Source organism: Terrapene carolina, unplaced genomic scaffold (assembly GCF_002925995.2).
Source record: "Terrapene carolina triunguis isolate 2854851 unplaced genomic scaffold, T_m_triunguis-2.0 Scaffold130, whole genome shotgun sequence".
NCBI lineage: Eukaryota > Metazoa > Chordata > Testudines > Emydidae > Terrapene > Terrapene triunguis.
In genome coordinates this window covers 35,236,659-35,255,307 of record NW_020664481.1, presented here as the reverse complement: position 1 = coordinate 35,255,307, position 18,649 = coordinate 35,236,659, and the positions used below count along the sequence as shown (strand labels likewise).

The following is an 18,649-nucleotide window of genomic DNA, read 5'->3' as shown; positions in this document are numbered from 1 at the left end:
ATAATTTATGATAATCTAGAGCAGTGGTGGGCAACCTGTGGCCTGCACGCGGCCTGTCAGGGTAATCGCTGGCGGGCCGCAAGACAGTTTGTTTACCTTGACTGTCCGCAGGCACGGCCGCCTGCAACTCCCAGTGGCCGGGAATCACGGCCACTGGGAGCTGCAGGCAGCCGTGCCGCGGACAGTCAATGTAAACAAACTGTCTTGCAGTCCACCAGCTGATTACCCTGATGGCCACGTATGGCCCACGGGCCGCAGGTTGTCCACCACTCATCTAGACTGATATTGTGCAAATCATAAGCCAAACAACCTTACACATACATGTTAGAAAGATAACCAGTCTTGACTTAAAAATTTCAAGTAATGAAGAATCCACCATGTCCCTCGGTAAACTGTTCCAAAAATTAATTACCCTCAATGTTCAAAATTTATGCTTTACTGCTAGTATGAATTTGTCTAGATTCAACGTCCAACCATTGGATCATTATGACTTTTTTCTGCTAGATTAAAATGTTGTCAGAAATCTCTTACCCATGTAGGTACTTGTAGACTGCAATCAAGTCACGTCTTAGCCTTCTCTTTGATAAACTAAATAGACTGAGCTTCTTTAGTCTGTCATGTTTTCCATGTATCACTCTAATCTTTTTTTTTTTTTTGCTCTTTTCTGCACCCTTTCCAATATTTTGAAATTCTTTTTAAAGTGTGTACACCAGAACTGGACACAGTGTTCCAGTAATGGTCTCACTGGTGTGCCATGAGATTGCTCCACCTCCCTACTCCTACTTCATGTTTCCCTTGGTATGCCTCCAAGGATTGTGTTTGCCCTCTTAGCTACAGCATTGCATGGGAGCTCATGCTCACTGCTTATCTACCATTATCCCTAAGTCCTTTACAAAGTCACTACTTTGCAGAATACAGTCCCCCAATCTTATAAATGTGACCTACACTCTTTGTTCCTAGATATAAGACCTTACATTTGGCTGTGTTAAAATGCATGTTGTTCAAATGTTGTTCACATTACCAAGTGATCCAGGTCAGTCTGTATAACTGGCTATCTCCAGTATTATTTACCATTCCACCAGGTTTTGTGACATTACAAATTTTACCAGCAATGATTTTATATTGTCTTCCAGATCATTGTTAAAGATATTACATAGCATTGGATGAAGAAAATCTCCCTGTAGGACTTCAGTAGAAATCCCCTCATTGGATGCTGGCTCCCCATTTACCAGTACATTTTGTGATCTATCAGTTAACAGTGTTTTAATCCATTTAATCTAGGCCACATTCGTTTTGTGTACTGCTATTTTTTTTTGTCATCACAGTGTCACATGGGGTTAAGTCAAGTGGCTTATGGAAGTCTAACGTGACAGCGAAGTTATCTTTGTCAACCAAATTTGTAATTTTATCAAAAAATTATATCAAATTTGTTTGACAAAATCTAATTTCATAAAACTTGTGCTGATTGGCATTAATTATGATACTATGTTTTAAATTTTTACTGACTGCATTCCATATCAGCCTTTTCATGATTTTGCCCAGGATTGATGTCAGGCTAAACAACCTATAGTTTTCCAAGTCTTTCTGTTTTCCCTTTTTGAAATATTGGCACAACATTAGCTTTTTTCCAGTCTTCTGAAACTTCCCTAATGTTCCAAGACTTTTAAAAATCAACATTAATGCTTCAGAGAGGTCATTGGCCAATTCTTTTAATACTGTTGGGCACAAGTTTTCCAGTCCTACAGATTTTTAAATGTTTAACTTTAATGGTTTCTGTTTAACATCCTTCCTACTTACTCATGACATAGAAAACATTTTATTATCACTGTAAGATATGAATACATCATCCTGCTTCTATCTGAATACAGAATAGAAATATTTATTGAATGCTTCTGCCCTTTCTGCTTACCATCCAAGTTTACCATCCTTGTCTAGTATCAGATGTATACCATTGCTAGGATTGCATTTGCTTCTGATATATTTAAATAATGACTTTTTGTTGTCCTTTACATAGATTTTTCACCAATACCGTTTATTTTCTTTATCAGATGTCTTCATTTCCTAACTGCCAATTTGTACTTACTGCTATCAGCTTCTCCATTTTTCTATTTTTTTGATTTGGGGTTTTAAAACTTTTGATTATTTCTTACATCTCCCTTCTTAACCAGGATGATTTTTTTTAACCAAAGAAGCCTTCTTAGAGAGTGTACACATGGACCTGCCCTTTGATCACCAGGCCAATCCTCGTTAATGTTCTTCCATTGTGCAGTGGTCTCTCCCCTTAACAGCAGTCATTGATAGGCACATCTACCTCACATGCAATGCTCTTGCAGCTGGCAGAGGGTTTTTTGCCAGCCCCCACAGGCACTGGACATCCAGAATTTGATCCCATGTACTTCGGCATAAGAAATAGTTATTGTCTTTCACAGTAAGCATCATGAAATCAAACAGCTTATAACTCCAGTGAATATTGTTTAATAAAAATATTGAAAACATCTTATAGCTTTTTTAATCATTGGACTGGTTATTGATAACCTATTTTATCCATTGTACAGTAGATATTTTAAAAATGAATTGCTGTATGATTTAATTAGTTCATTATTATGCCTATTCTTACACAGTAATTTCTTTTATCATTCTCATCATTCACTTCACACTTTTTAAACCAAATGGAATAGCAAAGGTTCCGTAGGATTATTTTTGGATCATGCACATGTTTCACCACACAATTAATCTGTTTTTCAGACTTATCGGTTGACTACTTCTTTTCTTTATTCCCTAGAGTTTTAACTAAATATGTAAAATGTAAATACCCTCTTTCCCCCAAAAAAGTATTTGATGCTTCTGACCCAGTAACTTAAGGGTTTTCCATTGTATCATGCCACACACAGTAAAAGATTTTAATTTTTGTAAAGTTATAGACTTGAACATTTTCATGTATTTACATCCCATCTCTGATATTTAGTCTTTCAACATGTCTTTACTTAGTTAACACATGGAGAGATAAATATGGTTGTTCCTTTGCAGTGAAGCTTCAGTACATTAATATAAACTGTACACTAATTCCCCCAAAGCATATATATGTTGTAAACCTGAAGACTTTTTACACAGCTGCTTATTGCTAAACAGTGCCTTGTCCAGAAGGGGACAATCTGTGTCTCTAATTGCTGTCACTGAAGCTGAGATTCATTATGTGACTTTCCCATTAAAATGTGAGCATTAATTTGTATAATGAAATATCACCCACTGCAGTGTTCATTAGCCATGCCCTACTGTATACTGCACATTGTTAGCTACCTAGAAACTGTAGTTAATTTCACTAATGGATATTTCCCTACTTAGTGTTTGGTAGGAAATTTATACTGTAACATTACCTCTTAAACTTTTAAGGAAATTTAAATTCAATCAATTATTTTCAACAAAAGTTTGGGATGTCATTAAGGCAGGAAAAGGCAAGCTGCACAATGTTAAGGATGGGAAATCTGGAGAAATCTAGAGAAATGAAAAGTCCTTTTAGTTCATCTTAGAAATGTAAGAATAAAGGATGTTCAATACCAAAATTGTCTTCTCTTGGAGCACACAGCCCCATTTTCCTTAATTATTCATATTGCTCATCCCACTACACGTACCTTGAGAGAATGGCAACAGCCAGTCTCTTTTTAGGAAGAAAATGTGAGTTGAATTAATTTAAAACAGCACCATTTTGAGTGTATTCCATCAGCTCATCTAAGCATGTTTCAAAATTGCATGGTCGCATTTCCAAGAGAAAATATAAGATATGCATGATATAGACTATTAATTATGTATACTACAGGTCAGTCTCTCACCCTGCTAAGTATTTTTGCCCCTCTCTCTCCCTTTCATAGGTGTAGGGCCAAATTCTCAAGCCCACTCATGCACGTGGCTTTATTCCATCTTCCTTACCTGGGTGACATGAACATAAAAGTCAGGGTTTGAGCACGTATGAATGCTAGGTGCAAACCCTGACTTTGTGTAAACAAACGGGGGTTCTTGAATGCCTACATTGAGAACATGCAAAGGTCCTTGTGCAAGTTTGAAAATTTGCCTCTAGATAACATGATGACAAGCAGTTTCAGAGTACAATATATTTTTATTGTTATCACTTTATGTGCTCTACAAGCCCAGTTCTGTAAGATGATGAGTACCTGCAATTCATTAACTTCTATAGGAGTTGAGGGTTCTCTGGAAGTCCTGGACGGTGTTCAGCACCTTACAGGGTATAAACCTCCATGTATTTTGTGCACTATCTATCTAAGGTACATACCACAGTATCTGAGCACCACATAAACTTTAATGTATCTATCCTCACAACACTCCTGAAAGGTAGGAAGGTATTATCATTTTACATATTGGGACCTGATGCACAGAGGGGCTAAGTAACCTGTCCAAGGTCACACAGGAAGCCGGTGGCAGAGCAGATGCTTGAACCTAGATCTCTGGCCAATGCCCTAGCCACATCCCTCCACTCCATTCAATTACCACTATTGACATTTTACTGGAATGACTGTCCTTAAAAAGAATGTTGAGCATTCTAATTCCCATAAGGGTGGTAGCAGAGAATAGAATCAATACTCTAAAGGATGACTGCACAACCCATGAGTGCATAGTCATATCCAACCAAGTAAAGTACCCAGCATGTCAAACTCTCCACTCATACACACTGTATTTTATTAGTAATATCCCAGTTTGCACTTGCATACTTTATCTGCATTTCATTTGGTTTTTGTAAGGTATTTTGGGGATATTCAAATGTAGACTGGATAGAATGACATCACATGACTATATTAAAGAATGTTCTTGTTTTTACTATGATTTAAGGAAACAGTAGGATTTAGCTAATTCATTTATTGGTATGCTTAATATCAGTTATTACTAGCATGGCATAATTTTAGACACAGATTCAAATTCTTAGTTACAATCTTTAATTTCTTTGACTTAATGGAGTCACTCCTGATTTCCACTGGTACAAATGAAGTTCAGAATTAGCTGCAATCTGTATGCAGCTGTGTGATTCCATTCTTATACCACTTAGCTTTTATAAACAATATGTTTGTGAGAGTCACATCTGACCATGGCGGTACTCTTACCAAACACAAAATATCCACAGACTTCTGACTCATGCAAGCTCAGAAGGTAGATGTTCTACAGCAAGGATTACCTATCTAACAGAAAGGTCAGGCTGGTATGGAAAGCAATAACCCCAAACCAACAAAAACCTCTTCAGCAAGAAGCTGTGAGGGTAGAAGAGAAGCAAATGAGCTCTCCACTTCCTTAGGGAACAACTCCCTGTTCTTGGGCTTGTCTGTCCAGCCATACCACAGCTGATCTGGCTGCAGGGATCAAGCATGCAGTAAAGTCCTCTCTACTGCACTAAAATGAATAGTTCTGTGGAAGCAAGAAACTAAGGGCCCTCTCCCCAATTAGACAGGCTAACATAAAGAAGTAACCTAGGAATGTTACAGGGGGACAATCTGCACACACACACACCCCTTCTGACCCATAACACTGATCTTCTGATTTAAAGGAACTATCTCTGCATTAAGGCTCCTTCCTCCATCATCACTGGAGTTACTCTAAGGCACCACCTCTTTCTCCAGTTGCTTTGGGGGGTGGGGAAGAGGCTTTTTCTTCCTCTCACGAGGCAGCCAAATATCAATGTGACATGCTCCCTTTAAAATTCCTCCCTGACTGAATATTGTTCAGTCAGCCAGAGAAGAACTAATCTCTGCATTAAGATGTTGGGACTCAACTTAGCCTGCCCAGTGAAGCCTTGTACTTTCCCCCCAATAAATCAATTACCTTGTATGGCTTTATGAGCACCTTGCCCCAACCCTCCAGCATCATGACACAACAGTCTCTGTGGTATGAGGGTGGCTAGAAAAGTCCAGAAGCAAGTTGCTATAACTATCTGGAAGCTGGCTACCTCATTCTGCGACAAATCCATTGCTAACCAATTTGGTGCTAGAAAGTCAACTGTGAGTAAAGTGGTGGCAGAGGCTTCTGAGGAAATTGGGAGTGTGATTTACTCAAAGACAATGGGCATAAACAATAGCCCTGAAATAATTGCCCGTTTTGAGAAAATGGGCTTTCCAACAGGGCCGGCTCCAGCATTTCTGCCGCCCCAAGCAAAAAAAAAAAAAGCCGCGATCGGTGGCGGCAGTTCAGCGGCAGGTCCTTCGCTCCTAGAGGGAGGGACCTGCTGCCCCCGAATTGCCGCAGGTGCCGCCCCTCTCCCTTGGCCGCCCCAAGCACCTGCTTGTTAAGCTGGTGCCTGGAGCTGGCCCTGCTTTCCAATCTGTGCCAGGGCCCTTGATGGGATTCAGGTGCCCCAGTTTGCTTTCCTTAAGGAGTATATGAGTACATAAACCACAAAGGACACTACTTCATTATTATGCAGAACCCTTGTAGACCAAAGAGGTTGATTTATGGATGCCAATGTGAGCTGCTCTGGAAATGTTCATCATGCCAGGGTTTTCTGACAATTAGGAATCTACATTCATGGACAGGCTGGGACACTATTCCCACCAAATGACACTGTCATAGAGGTACTATCCCCACTGTTATCCTCGGGGACTCTGTGTAACCCCTTTTGCCTTGGCTTATGAACCCTTGGCTTGATTTCAGAGGGCCTGGCACAAGATGGTTCAGTTACACACTCAGCAGGTACAGAATGGCGGTTGACTGTGCGTTTGACAGACTGAAATCCTGCTGGTGCTGTTTACAGACGTTTGGATGTCGGTGTCATCAGTGCTGTCTGCAGTAGTGTGACTTGCTGTGGTCTTCATGATCTTTGTGAAGCCAAAAGTGAGCCATTTGCCCCTGAGTGACTCTATGACAGCAATGGATTGCTGAACTCAGTACACTCAGCCAGAAAGTGCATTTATCACAGCTTGAACAGGATGCACCCTAGCAACAAAAATCAGGGGGGCTCTGCACTCCCATATTACGGACTTGCACAGGCAATGGAAGATGGGGGATAGTTATCTTAGGAATGTTTTTGTACAGCAATGCTTACAGCACACACATCATGGTACTGAGGTACTGTCACATCACACAATGAAGAGGAGGATACTGTCACTGTATGCAGTGAATGTGGGCGTTGATATGAAATTTTCTTATGGATGAAATGGCTGTTTGTGAAAGGGGGGCTGTGCATTTACATTATGGATCGTTGTACGTAGATATACTCAAAAATTGTGTCTGGATTCAAGTTCTCTGTTGTGCCTTAGTGTGTGTTTATCTTTATTATTCAAATGCACATTGTATGATGTAGTGATGGCAATAAACTTTCTTAATTAAATAAAAACCTTTATTTGTGAACATGGATGTATTACAAAAAAAACAATATTATAGCATTGCAGGCAGCCCAGCTGCCATTAGAACATCAAAACTCAGCAAAACCAGTAATAAATCAAAGTGCATTAACCAAACAGTACAAAGTGCAAACACTGAACCAGTGCCATCAAAACAATCCTTAAATCTGTGTGTCCTCTGGCATGTTCTCCTTTTCCTTTCTTGTGCATTTAGCATGAACTTGACATCACTGCATGGGTGTGGAGGCCTGCAAGGGAGAGAGGGTCAGCATGGGGACAGAAGTATGTTGGGAGGAGAAAAGCCCCGAAGGGGATAGAGGACTGCAGGGAGTAGATTTGCCCTGTCCAGCTGCTGTTAAGGCCTGGTTGCATGAGCCACCCAACTATGGAATTGTCCAAAGTGTTCCTGGGCCTGAGCACATGGCAGCAATTCTCTCCTCCTGCTCTGTAGCCTGCCTGTTCTTTTCATCTTGCCTTTCTACTTGCCATGGATCCTTCTCTCTGTGGTATTGCACTTGCTTGTTGACCCTGTCCAGAATGTCAAACATAAGCTCATCACAGAAAATCTTCCTGTTTGACCAATCTATGATGGTACGGAGATCTAGGCTTCCGCTGGAATGTGTCTGACTGCTGAGGTACAATGGCCGGTTGAGAGACCTGCAAGCAGACATAAAAGAGTACATTATTGTCTCAGTAATTCACAGATGACTCAGGGCATAACAACAGGAAAAATCCTTGTGGAATTTGACTGCCAAAAAATGATACTTTGTGAGACCCCATACGCTTCGGACATCAGAAGCTCTGTGGACACAATCAGGTTAGCAGCAATGAAAAGAGGGCACAGGGAATGGTAAATTAAAAATCACAATTGGTTTACTTTAAAAATTGTAGACCACCTTGGGCACTGGAGAAGCAGGTGGATCATGGTGTACTACACAATCCCTCTCTATCATTGCAGACAGTCCATATTTTGGAGGACATAACAATTCTTGTGGTTCCAGAATGGCAAAGGGACGTTTTATTCCAAGCTGCTGGTGGCAAGCCAGTCATGTATGGCACATAAGTTTTCAAACTTATGGTGACTGAAGAGCACATCTATGAGTGGAGTGGGCTGATCACCTACCCACGTGGCACCCCAAAATATGCCCTTTCCCAAAATGTGACTACCTATCTGGAGTTCCTGCTATGGGGAAAGTTTGCAGCTATCAGCACCTGGAATTGGGTCAAAAATCATGAGGCAAACAAAAGACTCTGTTAGTGTCTGTGTAACCCACACACCTTCTGGTGTGGTGTTCTGTCCCATCTACTGGCACTGAGACCACTTAAAGAGAAAGATGAAGTGAGTCTACTTTACAGCCTTAGTTAAGAGCCAGTTGGCTTTTAGCTCATGTAGTAGAGGCTCATGCACTAAGCTCTAAAGGTCCCAGGTTTGATCCCGCCCACCAACGACTGGGGTCTGTCGGTGTTACATCTGCATGGATTACCGCCTCCCCACAGCTTCCAATACAGCCAGTTATGACTGCATGCAAACACATATACTAACAATGGACTTGCCAAGAACTCCATTACCCCTCAGCACATTTCTTGACTGCATACAACCCCCCCACCTGTATTTTGGACAAATGATTTAATCACCCATGGACTATAGGGACTACATTAGCTTAAATGTACTACACTTGTTAATGTACATGTAAATTTCACCCTTCCCCCCTACAGGTCATTGATTACAGATGGCTTGTTAAACCTTTAGGCTGATATGGAGTGGCGTAGTAATAGGGGAACTAATATAAAGTTCACATTTTTCATACCCTGGCATGTTGTAGCAAGAATGTGCAAGTTTCTATTAAAACTTTTTAAATGCTTGTTTCACTGTTCGCACTTCCGATTCTCCATTCTGAATTCCATGAGGTGGTGGTATTGGGGACAGATGGAAGGGATGCTAAGCTGTTGGCGTACAATCTGCCATTAGCAAATACATGCTGCTACCTGTGGCTGGTAATAACTTTTGCATTGGTTCATAAACTGGAAATCCCTCCCATTACTATATTCATAAAAACAAAAATGGAACCAGAAACTTACCAGGCTCAAGGGTGACTTCTGCTTCTTCAGTTTCTGTTCAGGTTCCATGGCGGACTGCTACTCTGGGGATAGGAGGGGAGGCACTAAAAAGCTCCTCCAAGTAGGGACCCAGGATTTTCTGCAGCTGCTCCAGCAGCAAAGCCTCCTCAGGGACCGGTCTCAGCACCAGAATCACTTTGGTAGCCTCTTCCAGCACCTGCTGTATCCCCTCCAGTCCTATTCTAGATTCAGGGGTGAGAGAGTCACCATCTTGGTTGACCAGACTGCTGTGAAGTCTAGTGGGTCAGTGTTCAGTGCATTACCCAGCGCTTGGTCAAACTCCTCGTAAAAGAGGTGGGATAACAGTGAGTTCCAAAAGGTGTGGTTTGCATCCCTGGCTTTCTGATAGTTGGTTTTGAACTGCTTAGTCCTCTCCTGACATTGGTCACCGGTCCAGTGAATTTCCAATGCTGCCATCTTCTTCGCTATTTCCAGGCTCACATGGTCATCAAACTTTTTGCTTGCCTTGCATCAGAAATTCACCAAAATCTGGCCAGGAAGTAGCACAATTGGCAAAGGACTTCTTCTGGTTGGTATCCATTGCAAACACAGGAGACAGTTCAATGTGTTTGCAGCTCAGTAGTCAGAATAAAATGCAAGGCTTAAATGCCGAGCTATTGTACTTGACAAAGGGGGCGTTGCTTCCGTTTCCTGGGAGTTGACTGGCTACTCTTGGGACAGAGAGGACAAAGAGCACTGACCTACGGGATTGTAGGACATCACCTAGCAGACACTCAGGGCCTGAAGCCAGAGGGTCTGGGCCCAAGCTATGTCCACACTACAAACTAATAGGGTTTTGGCCCCAAACCCTGCAGGACCCAGGCTCGAACACTCCGCTCCTGCGGGTTCCTGGGGCTTGGGCACAGGCCTGAATCAGACAGATTTGTGTGTAGACAGAAGGGGAATCATGCTTGAGCCCGAGCCCGAGCCTGGGCTTACAATGCAGTGTAGTCATACTGTTAGTTGGTGTTGGCTGGGGCACAAAGCACTCTACCTGTGTGCCTCCAAGCACCCACACATTGGAAGGAACCTAACTTTTTCTAAATTGCTTAAGCTCATCTCTGACAAGCAGGTGCCATGAGAACAAGAGCAGTAATTGAGTTAATGTAGTGGAGAAATACAGTGAAATGTTTTTTTTTTTATCAGTCAGTTATATGATCCTGACATATAATAAAGACAGAGTGTGATATAAAATGCAGGGAACTGACAAAATACAGTCACAGACAAGTATAAAACCACCAATATAATATCTGCTTAATAATTGGTATTTATTACGTCATTTCCATTTACTGCATAACAACTTAATTTTGATTTAATAACTCTTGTAATTTGCCATTTTATAATGTTTATTATGACTATTTATTATATGTAACACACACTGTTTCATTTAAACATACTCTTCTCATAATTTTAGAAATACTTTGTTCTTAGTTCAATGGAAATCGATCTTTATCTATTTTAAAATTATTATGCTTTTTTAAATACATTGCAAACGTTGTTTGCATGGCCTATGTTTCCCCAAATCATTTTCTTTTCTTTATTTACATGAAGGTTTATCTTTTTGTTTTGATTTTGTAAGTAAATTTTAAAGCACAATTTTTATGGAATATTTCCATTGTAATTCACTTATTGTCCATGGATTCTGAGCCACAAATACTGAATGCATAATCAGTGTCATCTTTAAAACAACAAACAGAATGACCACTTAATTTTAATAAGATGTTGATAGAGGAAGGAAAGAGGACTGCACTCAGGTTATTTTAAAATATTTTTTCTATAAATCTTCCATTAGAAACGGGTTAAAATAGTTTAAAACTTATGCTTACAAGACTCCTTTAAAATAATGTAATTACTATTTATTTACTTTTATTATAGTAGTGAATAAAGGGATCAGAGTTCCATTGTGTTAGGAACGGTACAAACTCCAAACACGTAGTAAAGGGACAATCCTAAAGTGTTTACTTTCTATATGAATTAAACAATGTTAAAGCCAAATTTTCAAAGTGACCTTAAAAGCAGTCTCTATATAGTCAACCATTGTACCACAATTCAAAGACACAAGGAGAAGAGATAAGACATAATCTCCATCTGTTCCTTTCAATTTCCTGTTTTTGCTGATTTTCAGCCCTTCCAGTCATATTTTCAAAAGCAGTCTGTCCATTTGCATACCCAATAATCCAGTGTCAATTTTGTACACTCCAGAATTACATGTTTGCATGAAAACAGGTTAGACACCTAAATCATTGATTTGGGTACACAAATAGCATTTGCATATGAAAAAAACATACCTTGTAGAATGAAAAAATGGCAAAGATAATAAACTCAAGAGATACAGCTGGAAAGTATTTCCTAATCCTGTTCATTGTGCCTATGAACTGTAGAAGTGTATACACCATTGGCTCCATATTTCCTAAAATAACTGGGATGTTACTGGCAGCGAAAATCCTGGATGACCACCCATTTGAGCCACTCAAATTACCCAACAGGCTATCCTGCTGAATAGGAAGGAAAGAACCATACCTGCCAGTGAGTAGCAGAAGTGACTGTATGTGGGTAATTAATATATGAGCTCTTGACCGCCCATGCCAGTCTCAACTTTGGACCTATCCACATGCAGCCTACGCAGTCCTAAGCAGTTACTATCCACAAAAGCCCTGCAATAACCCCCCATGCATGGCTTCCAGAGGAGGAGAGAGAAAGGAGTCCCTGCCACCCATGTCATGTGACAAATATACTTAACTTTTGGGAGGGCTCAATCCTCCTTTTCCCACCTTGCAGAGTCTCCCAGAGTTACTGTAGGACTGAAGAATTCAGAATATACTATCCCATACAGGCACATGGAAAAAAGTATCAGGGTACGTCCACACGGCATTAAAACCTCAGAGCCTGGTCTACAGACTTGGGTTTGTGGGGCTCTCACAAAAAAAAACCCCATGGTGGCAAGTCTCAGAGCCCAGGTCTACAGACTTGGGCTCGTGCTACAGAACTAAAAATGGCAGTGTAGATGTTCCCACTCAGGCTGGAGCTTGGGCTCGGAAACCCAGCCTCTGACACATGGAAAGGGACTTTGACAAGATTCTAAATTAACATTAAAATGACAAGCTATACCCATATTTGATAAAACTGAAGAAGCTAAAGTGTTCATGTATACAGGAAGAGGTTAAAATGAATATATTAAGAATAAATTGAACAAAAATAATAACAGAGCAAAACCATAGAGAATCCCTAAATATATGCTAAGGGAGGCCATCAAAGCAGTTAGCATCACTAAGTCTGAAATAGACTTATGCAGAAGAACCAGGGTAACAGAAGGAAACAGTGAAGAAGGCAGGTGACTCTGAGGGTGCGCCTACACAGTGCATTAGTGCGCACCAAAGGGATATACATTCTAGTATGCGCTAGCGTGTTACACACTAACTCACCTTTGTGGACCCTGCAGGAGCACACTAAAAGTTCCTTAGAGTGCGTTAGTGCAGTCCCAATTGAAACAGTACCCCATTGATATGCACTAGGGAACTTTCCCTACACATCAGCAGGGTGGTGCACAACATGCTAGTGCACACCAGAACTTACTCCCCTCTAGTACGAACTCAAACACTGCGCAGACAAGCCCTGAGACAACCACAATTGGAAAAGGATGATTCTGTTAACGTGGCCTTTTCCTCCATCTAACCATTCCTGTATTTTTTATTTAGGAATGTTGCCATATATCTTTCTCAACGGACTCCGAGTACCAGTCTATACTGGAAATTACAACTCCCATCCATACATGTATTGCGACATCTTAACAACTCCAGCCTGTTACCTTATGGCATAGAACACCCACACTTTCCTGCACCTCTCACCTGTATGTATTCTCAAATGAACTTTTAAGTGGTGTGATGTTCTGAATGTTTTTCCACAATATGGACAGTCTTTCATGGCAGAACCAAGGCTCCTGTCTCTCAGTAAAGCTGGCTGCTGGATTCCTACCGATCTCCCAGCTTCTTCTCCGATGTCTGAAACACAGAAATGTTCTCACATCACTTCAGCACATGTCAGAAGTTGTTCTCGCTGAAACTGCTAACACAACACAAAGTTAAACATGTCAATACTACACCTGTCTATTTCATTCTTTAAATCTGACAGAATGCTGACAATTCATGTATTTTCTTGTTATTCTCTTAAATTATTTCATCTTTCCTAACATCACTTTAAACAGCATATGGTACCTTTATATTGAACTGAATTATACAAGAAAGGAAACAGCTGGGTCAGCAGCTGGTTTGATTTCTTCTTTTGCTTAGTTCCTATTAATTTTTTCCCAAAAAGTTTCAAAAAGTTGTTTTGTTAAATATGGTTAATTTATAATTATTACTGAAAAGTTGAGCATTTTAATATGAAAAAGTTTTAATTAATTATATTAAAAAATTAAAAAACAACAACAATACAGTTGTGAAGATATTGGGGAAGATTGAAGAAGTGACACTGCCTCCCTTTCATCAGACAAATTGGAACAGATAATGCCACCTTTCTAACACAGTATTCCATCATTGGCATTAGGCTGCACAAGGCAAAATGACTGGCTTAATGTCAGGGAAAGCCAATGAAAAAGCAGGCCAGGTGAGGGGAACTTTCTCTTCTACTCTCCTCTACATTTTCATATATGGGGGCACGCTCACTGTACATCTTACTGCAATAGCTGCTGTGTCTAATATGACAACATTTAGATCTTCTAATTAAAAAAAGATGTTATTTTCTCATGCATTTTGAACAATATGGCTATTGGGAATATGCTTCAAGCAGGATATGAACAAAGTGAGTTACAGTTTAGGCATAAGACTGACAGGAAAATTACAAAAAAGGTAGGGTATTTTTAAAAGGTGATTATTAAAACCAATCTTATATCTCAAATTTCACTTTGTATTTATGAAGATTTCCCATGTAATATGTGACATACATGCATCAGTACAAAAGCAGAGAAAGTAGGATGGCAAATGTAGAAATTTTGAAATGGAATTACAATATTGTTATACTACAGGGGCAGACTACACATAGGTACATTTTGAGAGTTGTGTGCAGAGGTTAAGCTGTGCAGCTCCCATTGATATTAACAGGAAACATATAGTTAAATCTTTGTGCACAGCCTTGATAATTTTCCCCATAAAGTATTGATTAAAATTGTTCCATCCTCAGCTTTTTGCTATGTAACCAAAGCTATCAGAAGATGGAATGCAATTTACACGGAGTTGTCTTTCATTCAGAAATGATAGGACATAACAAAAAGTATTTAACATTTGGCTTAAGAAAAACATTCAGTAGCACAGACCCCAATACTGCATTACTGAACAAGGTAACAGTAGAAATTTTGAGCAAATACCATATAATGGACACTGTCACTATTTTGATGAAGGTTGGGGAGTGATGAAAACACGAGTGAGACTGACAGAACAGCTAGAGCTATGTGTGAACTTGTGAATCCAGAAAAGCCTTAAGAGTCATATTTTTAATTGCAACAACAAAATGCTCTTACCTAAGAAAGCTGCAAACAATATAAAAATCTAATAATTAGTAACAGAAATCTAAAGTTCTAAACTCCCAGCTAGCTTTCCTCTGTACCATATTAAATAGAAGAATAGTTTCTTTATGGAAATGCAAATATTTCTATGGCTGAAACATCTGTAAAAAAAGACACCAGGAATATGCTTTGCCATATACTTGCACTCGGCCTTGTAATGGTCACTTTTTAAAAGGTGAAAAAGCATAGCTTTCTAAAACCAATACATGCCTGACTATATTCTCTGAAAGTTCTTCGTTCTACTTGAAATATTGCAGAGTTAAAACACAATATTTAAGTAGAAGGCCAGTAACTGTCATTTTGAGTTATTCACAAGTATTTAAATGTAACATAATATGCTGTCTTTCAAGATCAAGGAACACATAGATAGGTGCAAACCTATATTTCCGAATTGCCCAAGGAATTCTGATTTTCCACTGTTTGTTTGTACAGAGTGTTCAACAAAAGAGTTTTATATGATAAGGTCCAAAACTACTTTAGAGAAAAGCATTTTTGAGATTGTGAAGTGCAAAATACTGTATGTATGATGACAATGAAAAGAAAAACTCTCAACTGATCAATAAACACTTTGTGAACACTATAGATAAATATATAGATAAAGTTAACAAGCCACTCAGGATGAATTTACAGAATAAGAGTACTAGTTATGTTTTGCTATATGTCACTGTAAATGATGGTCTGTTATCTATTTCCCTTTTATCTTTCTATCTAGAATATGTGTGGCCCAATAAAAAAGAATAAATTTGTAAGATAAACAGCTCACTTTGCAGATTTAAGAGTCGAATTTTCACTTTACACAGAACTGAATTTTTTGAGGCTGTGAGGCTATGGAGTTTACTCTAGCACTAATCCCTCTGAAAAAGCAAACTGAAAACAACAATGAAGCAGAGAAAGATGTGGGTGGTCTGAAGAGTTTCCTTTAATTTAAGTAGACATACAGTAGATAGCGCTAAAGGCTTTACTCCAACAGGGCCTTACCTATAAGAATATTTTCTTCCCACAGTGAACACATTCCTAAGACTTTAAAGCTGTGTTGAGGGTTTCTCTTTTCAATTCTGATAGAGGTATATAAAATCATGAGTGATATGGAGAAAGTGAATAAGGAAAAGTTATTTACTTGTTCCCATAATATAAGAACTAGGGGCCACCAAATGAAATTAATGGGCAGCAGGTTTAAAACAAATAAAAGGAAGTTCTTCTTCACGCAGCGCACAGTCAACTTGTGGAACTCCTTACCTGAGGAGGTTGTGAAGGCTAGGACTATAACAGAGTTTAAAAGAGAACTGGATAAATTCATGGTGGTTAAGTCCATTAATGGCTATTAGCCAGGACGGGTAAGGAATGGTGTCCCTAGCCTCTGTCTGTCAGAGGGTGGAGATGGATGGCAGGAGAGAGATCACTTGATCATTGCCTGTTAGGTTCACTCCCTCTGTGGCATCTGGCATTGGCCACTGTCGGAAGACAGGATACTGGGCTGGATGGACCTTTGGTCTGACCCAGTATGGCCATTCTTATGTTCTCTGCTTACAGAGCCCACCAAAGTGCTGGAGGTCACTGCTACCTGAATTACATCTAACTCTTTTTACTTCAGTCAATGAAAATGTATGTTCATGGTTGCTGTCTGTCCCTCTCAGACCCTACCTCACATCTCTCCTCTCACTAGGACCTGAGTCAGAAAACCATTCCCATTCATCAAAGCACTTATACAGATGCTAATTAAAAGCATGTTCTTAAGTTCCATTTGACTCGATATCTGATAAGTTACATTCATTGGCTTAAAACAACTGATAGCGGGTTAAGAAAAAATTAGCTTACATGTATAATCTGTAAGATAAGAGAACTATAGTCATAAATGTGAGGGGGGCTAGCAGCAGTAACACTAAGCTAACAATAATGGATATAGGCACAGGTAAAGCTTCTCCACATGGCTCTGCAACACTGACTTGCAACATGCCCCCATCCATCCCCAAACTATTTCACTAGTGGGAAACTTGACAGCTGTACTGAGCTGTGCCAGCAATCTGTGGAAGGTTTCACTAGGGACATATAGGAACTAGGATTAGTCCTACCAAATCTATTCCACTTGTGATTTAATCAGGATTTGGGGGGCGGGGGAGAAAGTCTCTGAGCTGATCAATTCCAAGGACCAAAAAAAAAAAAAAAAAGAGGAAAAAGAATGGTACTTACAATAACTGTGGTTCTTCATGATGTGGTGTCCACATGGATTCCATTTCTGGTGCGCATGTGCCCAATGCACATGAGATCCGATTTTTTTGGCTAGGACTGTCCATTAGGGCCATGCCTGTGCCATGGATATCTTCCACTCAAGAACATAAAGGACAGAGAGGACCCAACCTTTCCTCAGTTCCTTCGCCAATTCAGAATCCTGTAGCTATAGGACTCCATAGAAGTGAGGAAGGAGGGTGGGTTATGAAATCCATGTGGACAACATGTCTCGAAAAACCAGTTACTGCAGAGTAAGTAACCATTCTTTCTTCTTTGAGTGATTGTCCAGATGGACTCCACTTCCACTAATAATCAGCTCATAGTTGGACAGTAGGTGCTAGGAGTCCTATTTAAACAAGGATTGCAGGACAGCTCTACCAAAGCAGGCATCTGATCTTAAAGCCTCAGCTATGGAATAGTGCTGGGTAAAAGCATGTATGAATTCTATACTTTGGGTTACCGAAAGTGTGGCTTTTTCTCTATTGATCTTGAGCTCCACTGTGGTAAAGAGCCCTAATATCATGAGAATCAACCTGGTCACCTGCTGGGGAGATTTTCCCCAGATCAGCAGTCATCCAGGTATGGATATACCTGAATGCCATATCTTCTTAAGTGGGTTGTGATGACTAGTAGGCAATGAGAGAATATTTTTGGTGCCATGGAGAGACTCAAGGGCAGGACCTTACATTGGTAGTAAGAGTCCCCTACTATGAATCTGAGGTATTTTCTGTGTGTTGGATCTATGGACAGATGGGAATAACATCCTGAAGGCAGAGACCACTGAATCAATCTTGAGGATCTAATAAGGGCATACCTGAGGCCAGGGCTACCATCCCGAACTTGAAATGATGGATGAATCTGTTGAAACATCTCAACTCTAGAATCAGATGCCAGCCCTCCTTTTTCTTTGGGATTAAAAAAGTAATGGGAGTAGATCCCCATGCCTCTGAATTCCAGGGGCATCTCTTCCATTGCTCTGAGTTGCAGAAGGGAATCTACCTCCTGTTTTAACAGTGTCTTGTGAGAGGGGTCCCTAAAATAGGACAGGGAAGGAGAGTGGGGAGAGGAGGAAGGGACTGGAATTGGCTGGAACTTCCCTTGTTTATACTTTCCAGGACCCACTGGTCCAAGGAGATCTGGGTCTAGGCCTCCTAAAAATAAAAATGGTGGTTGACAAAAGCAGGGGAAACAGGGTATAGATCCTCACATGGTTCTGATTGGCTCTCAAAAATGGCATTAAACCTATTAAAGGTAGATGCAAAGTGTGAAGCAGAGAAGGATGAGGCAGAGGGCTGCCTGTGTTCGAAGTTCTGTTTCTTTCTCAATGGTTGCAACTGTCTGTGTGTGTTATAGTAATATGAGGTAGAGGGCCTCTGTCTGATGAGGCTTTAAGTTTTGGCCTGCTTTCTCCTTG

At 40.2% G+C, this 18,649-nt stretch overlaps 1 protein-coding gene across 3 annotated transcripts in view; it reads right to left on the bottom strand.

Annotated features, from left to right (window-relative positions):
• The window catches only part of ZNF536 (zinc finger protein 536), a 228,206-nt gene that overhangs the window by 153,343 nt on the left and 56,214 nt on the right, over nt 1-18,649 (bottom strand). For all 3 annotated transcript variants that reach the window (XM_026652897.2, XM_026652895.1, XM_026652896.1), the window contains exon 2: nt 13,298-13,450. In XM_026652897.2, coding sequence (XP_026508682.1) covers nt 13,298-13,450 — 153 coding nt within the window. The remainder of the gene's footprint in view (nt 1-13,297; nt 13,451-18,649) is intronic.